Genomic DNA, 10961 nt, shown 5'->3' with positions numbered 1-10961 from the left:
GCGCGGAGCGCGTGCGCGAAGGTGCGCGGGGTCCCCGGGAGGGGTGGGGCGGCGGGCAAAAGCGAGTGCGCGTGCGTATGCTCGACGTGAGTGCGTGCGCGTGCGCAGTCGGTATCCTGGGTTTCTGGGGGAGTGGGCAGTCGCGGGGGGCAGGGAATGAGGGCACCTGGCGGGGAAGCCGGGGGGTGCCCACGTAAATGAGCTACAGGGCCAGAATAAGGCGCGCGGGGCTCGGCTGCCTGTGCCTGTAACGTGCGGAGTGTGCGCACGCCGCAGGTGTCGTTCGGGCACCTGCGCCCGCCGGTGGCCGCTGGCAGCGGATTCCGCGCTGAGCGTGCGAGCTCTTTGTGGCGGGGGCTGGCCGGGCCGCTCGGGCGCCCACTCCTCCGCCAGCGCCCTGGGGGATGGCCGAGGGGAGGGTCTGGACGAGCGAGCCGCAGCCCCCTTTTCTGGCCCTGGCAGCGGCCAGGTCCCGAGGTGTGATGTGCCCGTTTGTTGTCCGTGGCACGCAATCATGACCCGGTGTCCAGAAGCCATCGGAGGCCGTGACACGGTGGGAAGCAAGCGTGGGGCAACGTGGGACAAGCTCAGGAGAGAGGTGAGCTGGGGCTGAGAGGGTGGGCCCCGGCGCTCGGGGCGCCTGCCGGGGCACTGCCAGAGATGGACCTCATCAGCCGCGGCAGCAAGGTGTGCCAGGCCCCTGCCACACGCCCGGTGTCCCCGAGGGCCCCTCCACGCCTGCCCAGTGAGCTGCCGCCTCCGAGAGGCGTCAATGGCACCGAGAGCTGTTGCAGTCCGGGCTTCTGGCCTTACAGCGGCACAGGATGGTGGCGGCAGGTCCTTTGGGGTGCACTCCCTGGACCTTGCTTAAAGGTGAAAGCGAGTCTGAGCAGGTGCCTGGCCCTGTTAGCGCGGAGCCAGGATTAGCAGCATCGTGAACCTAGCACCATCAGCTCCGGTCAGCTTCCTATTAGAAGCGGCTTTGGAGACTTTTAAGCAGAATAAAAGGAACCTTTTAAAGATGTCTGTGGTTTGCCTTAAACACCCCACCCCTCTTTTTAAAGCGGCTTCTTAGCTGACCTCAGGGGAGTTACGGTGCTAGTAGGTAAGTAGGCAGCGTCACAGGGGGTCCCCCTACCCCAACACCAGCTTTGTGGAATTCAGTGCATCCTCCTTCAGGTCATTGTTCCAAGGCAAACTCATCTTCTCATGTCTTTAATTTTTCTGTGTCACAGAACCTAAATTGCTAGTGAGTCTATGAGAAACACACGTTTACATTCACCCAGCGAAAACTGTCATGTCTGATCGCAGCCCATGTGGGGGCCAAACAGGACGCCGAGGTGTCTGGAGTGCAGAGCTGTCGGGCAGCGCAGTCCGGCTCCCAGGAGCCCCTCCGCTCGGGACTGCCCTCCCCTCTCCCTCAGCTCGCCCTTCTCTACTAAGAGCAGAAAATGAGCAGGTCCCAGGTGAGTCTGTGTGTGTTTCTTCTTTGTTTCAAGTAGGCTTCCCAGAGTCTGTAAGTGTACATTTTTAAGACGACAAAGTGGAACTACCAGAAAGTGTACATGGAGGGAGACACTAGCAGGTCTAACACAGAGAAGTCGATGAAACTAGGTGTAGGCCTTTTTTTTTTTTTCCAGTTATCCAAGTTATTGAAGATTTCCTCTGGCCTCCCTAGTAACAGCCCTGAAATGAATGCTGTGTGTTGGTCGAATTTAATTTGCCAGTATTGTAGGATTTCTGCATCAGTGTGGTTGAAAACTCTTTAGTTTTTCATAGACTTTCAGTAGTTTTGGTGTCAGGGTAAGGTGCCTCAGATGAGGACTTGGAAATACTGTTTATTGGAGGAAGCGGTGAGACTTGGCGTTATCTTTTCCTTCCAGGTTAGGGAGAATTCACCCGGCACGCCGGCTGGCAGCGCTTGGCCTTTCTCTTCAGGGAGCGTCTCACTGTGCTTGAGAAGGCGCTCTGCAGGCAGCAGTCTGCCCAGGGCTTTCTCCGTGTGTGGAGTGCTCACGGCCCCTGCGGGCCGTTCCACCCAGACTCCGCACGGGCCTTTGGGGAGTGCGACCTGGCACACCCCCTCGCTACTCTTCTGATAGCTTCAGGGCCAGCAGCGTCAGCCTCGCCTGCATTCCCGAGGTTCACTGCGTGCCTCTTCTCTGCTTCTCTTGGTTAGAGTCTGGACACTTCGTTGCCTTTAAAGCGTTCAGTTTTTTTGACTGAGTCTAATCTGTGTTATTTATTTTGCTTGCTTTAGTCTTAATTTGCCTTGTTTTGGTTCTCACTTGCTAAGCTGAAAACCTGTATTGCTGATTTTAAGCTTTCTTTTATTATATACACTGGATACACCGCTTTTACTGCATGCCACAGATTTCAGTAAGTGTATTTAAGTATCTCGAGGATTTTGCAGCTAGCTCTCGCTTAAACGATTTCTTCTTAATTTCATAGTAGTCTGAGAACATATCTTGTATTACAGGCATGGCTTCACATTCGCTAGGGTGAGTTTGGCGGCTTGGCTAGCATCTGTCCTGGTGAATGTTCCCATTGAGCCTCAGCAGGATGGTAGAATGTGCTATTTTATTGCTTCGGGTAGAGTATTTTGTGCGTGTTGACGTTAGTGCTGTTCAGACCACCTACACTTGGTGGTTTCTGCCTGCTTGATCTTCTGTGCTCAGGGTTGTTGTAGCTGCAGCAGGGGTGTTGTAGCTGCAGCTGTGACCATGGAGATGCCTATTCCTTCGGCCTCCTCAGTCGTTGCCTCCGCCCTTGGGCACTCCGCCCTGCGGTGCTCCTGTATTCCAGCTTGCCCCTTTCGCGCACGTGATTTGAGCCCTTTTTGGGAGGTTTTGTTTTCGCATATTCTTCCAGGTCTACAAAAATAACCCTTATACCTGTGTGCCTGGGCGGCATGCATGTCCTCTGGGCCCCACGACCGCCGCAGGGTCAGTGGCCGCTAGGACCCTCGGCGCGTACTCGTTTGTAGCTGATTTTTAAAGTGAAAGGACACAAAACATAGTCAGCAGAAAGGAAAGGCCCCTGGCTCCCGCCCAGGGACGCACGTAGTGACCCAAGCGTCTTCCCAGAGGGCTCTGGGGCGCTTGGCCAAGGCATGCGACAGACCCGAGGCAGCTGCGGGTGATGTTTCCGGTACGCAGCTCAGTGCTTTTCCAAGGGCCGTGGCGGAGACAGCCTGCCTGGCGCCAAGCAGAACTCCACAGCGCCGGAGGCGCGTGCGCGGGCTCCGTCCTGCTGCTGGGGAAACAGTTCAGGCGCGTGAACCGTTTTTCTGTAAGAACGGTAAGAGCTTCCCGGAATTCAGCGCCCAGAGACCAGCCTGGGGCTTGTGGCAGGCCTTCTGAGGCGTTTGGGCGACCACTGAGGCCTGCTCTACTCCTCCCTGGGAGACTCGCCCCAGCTCGCTCTCGCTCTCCCTCTCTGCACTTCTCCTAGTGGGGTTTCCTCATGGTTTACTGTCAGCCGCTGATTTTGAAGTTCTTGTCTGTCACGTCTCCGTCCAGATTCCCACCGGTCTGCTGCTTTGCCTCTTCACGGATCGTGATGTTTCTTACTGGATGCTACACAGTAATCTGAAACAGACAGGCCGTGGCCGGGGCTCTGCGCTCTCTTCTCGCCCCCTCAGAAGCCACTCTGTCTCTGGCGGGGTAGGAGGACACAGGACTGTACCCAGTGCGCTGAGCTCGCTCTCCCCCTGCGCCCTGGTAATTTCAGTTCACTTCCTCTCTGGAAGTTAACATGATGACAGGAAATAAAACATGGAAGAACCACCTTTGCCTTATAGCCGGGTTGTGCATACTGCTGGCTCCCTTACTATCTTGTTGATGCACATGAGCACGTCTGTCTCCTTACCAGACTGTAGATACCCTTAGGACAGGAACTGCGTTTGAGGTTTTTTACATTAGTATTTGCTGCAAATACAATACTGCTAGGCCCTCGGTGAGACAGGATTTGGAATTTTTTTTAATCCAAGTTACTATAGCATAAAGGCATCTTATATGTCATTTTCTAGTAAATTCTGAAGAGATTAGTTCTTTTAAATAATTTTGACATCCTCTAGTTCTGACTGGTTCATGTAGGAAAAGGATATATTATTACAGGAACGAGTGTCATTCAGAGATGTATGTGTGGACTTCACCCGGGAAGAGTGGTGCCTTCTGGACCCTGCTCAGAAGGTGCTATACAGGGACGTGATCCTCGAAAATTACAGCCACCTTGTCTCAGTGGGTAAGATTTCGCCCCACATACTGCTGATAGCATGCGTTTCTTAGTTGATGAAACTTACAAAGTTTTCTGATTTGAAGCTTGGCAGTCGAGGCCCCGAGACCCCCTTTGAGTACTGTGAAGAATGCTCTGTTCTTTCCTCCCCAGGAATTGGCTTTTTTGGGCAGTTCATGAAGCTGTATCTAATTCCCCCATCATTTTTGCAGAGTTCCTAAAGCCAGGCTGATGAGCCATAATCCTGTATTATTTTCTCTTAAAAGGCTATTGTATTACTAAGCCAGAAGTGATCTTCAAGATAGAGCAAGGAGAAGAGCCCTGGATAGTAGAGGAGGCATTCCCAAGCCAGTGCTGCCCCGGTGAGTTAGTGAGTCCTAGGTGGGTGGAAGCCAGAGCCTGAAGGGAAATCTTAGGCCGGTGGTTGAGGGTGTGTAGCACCTTTGAAATGGTTTTCATTTTTGTTTGCACCCCAGACCACTGGAATGACCAAAGGTAGTGGCTGGTCCCTCTTGCCTTAGCCTAATTTCCTCATGTTTTCATCCATGAGTATTTGCCTTGGCTCTTGCCATTTTAGAATGATCTAGCTATACCTCTAACCTAAACTCAATTGACTTTATCGTAGATCATTTTTCTTGGTTAGTTCATGTTTGAAGATCATTCCCCTTCCCTCCGTTTTCCTTGGACACCTTTTGCTAGCCACTCCCTGGTTTCCTGTGCTTTGCATTTTATTTTCCTGTTTTCTGCCTAGTTTTAAAGGTTAAATCTATAAAGTGTTACATAGCATTGCCAGTTTCCTCTGTGGTACATTCTGGTTTTCTATTTTGGTCTTAGTTGGTACTGGGGAATTGACCTGAAGCAGAAAAGTTGACTACTTAATAGGATATTTGTGTAAAATCCAATTCTATTAGAAATGCATTAGGATTTATTAGATGTGGTTTTCTCATTTCTAGAAGACTGGAAAGTTGATGACCTGATAGAGAGCAGCCAGGAAAATCAAGATGAACAGTTTTGGCAGCTTGCTTTTACCACCAACCAAACGTTAAATGTAGCAAGCAGTGATAGAGTAAGAAAAACTTTCAGTCTGGGTCCAGAACCTTATTCTTCAAGAAATTTTCCATGTAACATATGTGACTCGTGTGAAATGGGTCTGAAAAATATTTCAGGCTTAGTTATTAGTAGGAAAAACTATTCCAGAAAGAAGCTCGATGAGTTTAATGTATATGAGAAACTTCTCCTTGACATTAGGCATGAGAAAACTCCTATTGCAGGGAAGTCTTCCAAATACAGTAAGAAAAGGAATAGCCTCAGTGGTAGCCAGGATCTCCTTCAGCCAATTTTTGACCAACCTTATGAGTATAATGAACGTGGACCGGGCTTCCACGAGGCAGCTTTTTTTGCAAGTAAGAGAGCTCAGATGAGAGAGACACTCTATAAGTATGATGGATGTGGAAGACCCTTCATCCAAAGTTTAAAGCTCAGTTTATCTCAGAGAACTGACTTGGAAATGGAGCCATGTGAATGCAGTATTTGTGGAAAGTCCTTCTACATGAATTTAAGATTGGGACATCAGAGAGCTCCCACAGGGGATACTCCTTGTGAATGTAATGACTACGGACAGATATTCTGTGACAATTCAGCCTTCATTATCCGACAGGGAGCTTACACAAGAAAAATTCCCCATGAGTATAAAGTCAGTCACAAAACTTGGGAAAAGGCAGCCCTCTTTAAACATCAGATAGTGCATATAGGGGGGAAACCTTATGAATGCAGTACAAATGGAATTAATTTCAGCAAGAAGTCACATCTCACCCAGCTTCGGAGAGCACATTCAGGAGAAAAAACCTTTGAATGTGGTGAATGTGGGAAAACATTCTGGGAGAAATCAAATCTCACTCAGCATCAGAGAACACACACAGGAGAAAAGCCCTATGAATGTTCAGAGTGTGGGAAGTCCTTTTGTCAGAAACCACACCTCACCAACCATCAGCGAACGCATACAGGAGAAAAACCCTATGAATGTAAACAGTGTGGAAAAACGTTCTGTGTGAAATCAAACCTCACTGAACATCAGAGGACGCACACGGGGGAGAAGCCTTACGAATGTAATTCATGTGGGAAATCCTTCTGTCACAGATCAGCCTTAACTGTACATCAGAGAACACACACAGGCGAGAAACCCTTTATATGTAATGAGTGCGGGAAATCCTTTTGTGTCAAGTCAAACCTCATTGTACATCAAAGAACTCACACAGGGGAGAAACCTTACAAGTGTAATGAGTGTGGGAAAACCTTCTGTGAGAAATCGGCTCTCACTAAACATCAGAGAACTCACACGGGGGAGAAACCCTATGAGTGTAATGGGTGTGGGAAAACCTTTAGTCAGAGGTCAGTACTCACTAAACATCAGAGAATTCACACAAGGGTGAAAGCTCTTTCAACATCTTGAATGTTCAGAAGCCTTTACCCTCCTGTCTTAGTAGTATACACTTCCAGAAAATAAAGTTAATGAAACCCAAAGAATGCCACAAGTTAATGGGAAGTGATGTTTCATTGTACTTTGGATGATAATAGAATAAAACCTTAATGTTTTGAGTGTGAAAGCCTTCAAGTAAAGTCAAAACTTTGTATCAGGAAATTTATACTGAGGAAATGTATTAAGTAATGTAGTAAAAACTATGTAGAATTTATGTTGTGTGCTATATTCTGGATATGATCCAAGTTTTTATTGTAAGTATAATGGATGATATGCTTTGATGACCATATTTACAGTGGAACCTGAAGCTTTAAAAAGGTTGGCAACAGCACTAAACATACATGTATGAGTCCCTGATGTTTGCAGGCCTTATTTGAGTATGTGAATCTAATAGGAGCTTGGGGTCTGTTTGATTTGTATTAGAAGCCAACATGCTTGTGAAGAGAAAATATGAACCCTTAGTTAACTGTTACGGTTTGTATTAGTATTTTCCACACTAAATGCCACAGTGTTTTTATAGATTAACATACATGTAAATATTTTTGTACTGCCTATCCCCACACATGATTAGAGGTATGCCAGAGTAAGCTCACAGTAGCTTGTAAATAGTGCATTTGTTATGTCTTCAGGAATTGTATGTGCCAGTTGTTGAACAGTCGATCAAAAAATTAAATTATAAAACTTAAACCAATACATGAAGAACAAAGGTAACAGCTCAACATTCATCCCTTCCTAGTTACTTTGCTGCGTTGTGCTGTTTTTGTTCTCCAGGTTACTTACTGAATCTGCACTGTGAAATACTGTGTGATGTGCTATCTAATGTGGGAGCTCACCATGGAAATGGACAAACTTTAGAAATCAGGATTTTTATTTTCTTGGAGAAACTTTTGTCAAACATCTGCCAGCACACCACTGAATATGTGTGCAAATACATTCGGACGATTCAAGATACAGACCACACCTCCCTCTTTCCTGTCACAAATGACTCGGCCATTGCTCAGTGGCCTCATCAATACCGAAGTCAAAATAGGTTTTTGTGAGGTTTAAATACCTCTGCGGCCAGTCGTATTTTAAATACTGGTAGTGTGTCCAGTAGGTGCTCTTTCACAGCCTCACCACCCACCTTCCCTCTGGCCTTGCTGCGGCATATGAATGAGTATGGCCATTATTACTGAACTTCCACTTCTATAAGGAAACAGTATTTTTGCAAGACTTCTCATCTGCTTCCGGTTCAGTCGATAAGGTAAATGTTAATAGCAATGGTTTTGCAAAGGTTGACATCTGTTCCGTACAGTAATATTGCCCTCTACAAACAAGGGTTGTCCTAGAATGTCACTTTCCCCACACTCGGGGTGTTTCATTGCTGTATGTAGGCATGGCGTATGTAACCCAAGGTGTGTGCGACCCAGGAACTGTGTGTGCTTAATAACAGCGTCACACATTGTCCCTCTCCTCTGCCCTACTGTTTGCCATGTTTCCTTGGAATACACTGGTTGATGCTGCTTGCCAGACTGCTTATCTGTTCTTTCTTCAGATGATTTAGGGGTAAATCTGAGTTACTCATGGAGGTTCTGTTCTGCTTGTGTTTGGGTGAGCACGTGAGCAGCGAGATGTTTGGAAAACACTCAGCATTGCTTCTGGTAAGATCTCAATGAGGAGATCGTGGCGTGAGCAGGGCGCTTTTCTGCTGGACAGCTTCGTGTCTGTTAGCTACATCAGATGCCGCTTGCAGCCCCACAGGGTGATAGCCTGAAGATAGCAGCACCAGGATGGGAGAGCCTGGAGCAGCACAGCTCTGGCCTGCTGTCTCCCAGGACTTGGCATCACTGTGGTGATGACCTTTGTCCTCATACTGGCCGTTGCTTAGAGCTGGCTGTGGTCCCCTTGACCCAGACGCATGCTTTCCTGAGTGTTAGATGTTCTCGACAGTAACTTGGGGGAGGGATTATTTCAACAAGTTAAAAGAGGGCTGGCTATTTCTGTCAGCCGTGGTCCTGGTGTAGAACTGCCCCATCTCAGCATCTGAACAGCAGACCTACCAACGTGGTGTGGATCGAAAGCCGGGGATCTTGCAGTCCCTGGGAACCAGCACTGCAGGGAGCCACTGCTACTCAGAGCTCTGCACGGGCATCCCCAGGGTGCTGTCACGAGGGCCAGCTTTAGGAGACACTGCCACCAGCCGCCTGTGGCACCGAGTTTGGTGGGCACAGAAGGTGGGGAGAAATTCTGGGTGGGACCGATGGAGAGTAAGCAGCACAGTGCTTTTAATGCTTGTAAATCCCTGTGTCCGCTCTCAGTATTAGAAATAAAGTTATTCTAGTAGTTAAACTCGGTGTTTGTGCTTTGTATTGTCCTAAGGAAATCCCTTCTGGAACTGGACACTGCCAGTCATTACACTGCGTTACTCATACACCTTTCTGTTGTCGTTACCTGGTCGGAGGTAAGCAGCTCTCCTTATCTCAGCACTGCATGAAATCGCACTTTCTGCAGAACCACAACGCACACTGTCACCACCCTTGACGGGCACCTCGTCGCTAGAAACAGTGACAAGTCAAGGCCGCCCCTCTGCCAGTGGCCCATTGTTACTATCTAACCCTTTTTCTTACTGGCTTAAGAGGATATTTTTAACCTGAACTTAAACATCATCTAGTAACTATCAGAACATTCTGTGTCCTAGTGATAGAGCTTGGCCTTGTGAGCGGATTGCCACTTACCCAGCCGATGGCATCTTCTGCTGGCTTCACATTTGTTTTGACCCAGGAGCCTACTCTTGTTGAAGGCTAATGAGAATCCACTTTAGAGCATTTTTGAGATATTACCACGACCGGAAAGTTTGCCTTCTCTGATGCCAAGAGCCGTGTCAGGAAAATACACCTGCAAGGGTGGTGATCGTGATTAAGTGTGTTAAAAAAAAAAAAAAAGAGGAAAAACTTAGTCTGGTTTTACTTAGTGTGGAGGGGGAAGGCTTCATTGGGGAGGGGCCCTGGGACATCGAGGTGCCAGGGTAGCCAGCAACTTATTATGTGATTTTGTATCATGAAACTATAAAAATACTGTAGTAAGCTTCGATGTTTAATTTTATATTGCCCTCCATTCTGTTAGAGGCAGTACTGTTAGGTGAACTGACTTTACAGCCAACAGATGAGGTGTCTCCAAGAATCTGAAAATAAGTGCTCAAATATGTGAGGGCAAGTGAGAAACCTGGGTAATACCCGTTTCTAGAGGGGTCACATCCACCGGACCTGGCTGGGCAGGGTGGGTGGGGGCCGCTGGGGGGGCTCTTGCAGGTACCCTGACCACTGCCCTGTGCTGACCGCAGCTGGAGACTGATAGCTGCCCAGGGTCTGCCCTCTCCCAGGGAGGCTGGCCCTGTTCTAATTCCTGCTGGAATTTCCAGCGGGAGTCCACTGAAACATCCCTCTGCCACCCAGTGCCCGACACTGCACGCTTCCTGAGGAACTACTCCTCCTTTCCTACCTGGCACTGCCTTTCAGACTCTATAGTCCAAGGCGCTTTCATTAAAAAAAAAAAAAAAATTATGCACACATGCATTGGGGTGCAGGCCAGAGATGAGGGGTGAGGGGGCTCACTCACAGTGGGAACTAGACCAGGCAGATCTGCTGAAACATGGCTGAGGGGAGACAGGAGAGTCTGCTGCGCCCTCTGGGTCACTGCCTGGCCGGGGATGGAACTCGTGCTGTGGTGGCTGCGGACAGCTCATAGTGCTGCGCTTTAACAACCTGCACCACCAGGCAGGGCCCAATAAATAAATCTTGTAAAAAAAAGAATGAATCTAATATTTCTTGAAAGAAAATGTGGTTTTCAAATGGTGTTGTTCATTCTCACACAAAGGTTTTACACTAGAGAGCAGAGGGGTTTTGTGCATTTATTGAAATATAATTGCAAACTCAAAACCCGTCTTTTTACTTCAATAAGCTTTTGCTGCACGAGCCCTTGCAGCGTGGCATCCAAAATACTTGAGTTATCTCAGCGCTGCATGGAATTGCACTTTCTGCAGAACCACACCGCACACTGTCACCACCCTTGACGACGGGACACTCCGTCGCTAGAAAAAACAGCAAACAGCGACAAGTCAAGACAGCCCACCTGTCCCCAGACTCTCAGCCTTTGCCCAGTCAGGCAGCGGTGCAGCAGCGGCAGCCTGGAGAGAGGGTCACGGGGCGCGAGCTCCCGCGCGGTGCCTCACGCAGGCTGCAGGGTCCCTGCGCGCGCCCGCTGCGGCCCGCCC

The 10961-nt window shown here is 48.7% G+C and overlaps 1 protein-coding gene across 2 annotated transcripts; it reads left to right on the top strand.

Moving 5' to 3' along the window:
- The first annotated feature begins 140 nt into the window (after nucleotides 1-140).
- Nucleotides 141-9021, top strand: ZNF248 (zinc finger protein 248). 2 transcript variants are annotated; one of them, XM_012730893.1, is made up of 5 exons: nucleotides 141-598; nucleotides 1236-1466; nucleotides 4119-4245; nucleotides 4503-4598; nucleotides 5190-9021. In XM_012730893.1, exons 2-5 carry the CDS (start codon nucleotides 1452-1454, stop codon nucleotides 6683-6685), a joined length of 1734 nt encoding a protein of 577 aa, XP_012586347.1. In that variant the 5' UTR covers nucleotides 141-598; nucleotides 1236-1451; the 3' UTR covers nucleotides 6686-9021. The 2 variants fall into 2 exon arrangements, with proteins under 2 accessions (XP_012586347.1, XP_012586346.1); XM_012730892.1 differs by having other exon boundaries at nucleotides 4098-4245.
- Nucleotides 9022-10961: the final 1940 nt, after the last annotated feature.

Source organism: Condylura cristata, unplaced genomic scaffold (genome assembly GCF_000260355.1).
Source record: "Condylura cristata isolate star-nosed mole 26May11 unplaced genomic scaffold, ConCri1.0 scaffold00029, whole genome shotgun sequence".
Lineage (NCBI taxonomy): Eukaryota > Metazoa > Chordata > Mammalia > Eulipotyphla > Talpidae > Condylura > Condylura cristata.
Note: the sequence above shows the minus strand (reverse complement) of the source record. Positions and strands in the feature narration are given on the sequence as shown.

Bases quoted from the DNA above. Each gene is read 5' to 3' on its own strand.
- ZNF248 (XM_012730892.1), top strand. The intron at 4,246-4,502 runs GTAAGATTTCGC...TTCTCTTAAAAG, and splicing joins CAGCCACCTTGTCTCAGTGG to GCTATTGTATTACTAAGCCA. The intron at 4,599-5,189 runs GTGAGTTAGTGA...TCTCATTTCTAG, and splicing joins CCCAAGCCAGTGCTGCCCCG to AAGACTGGAAAGTTGATGAC.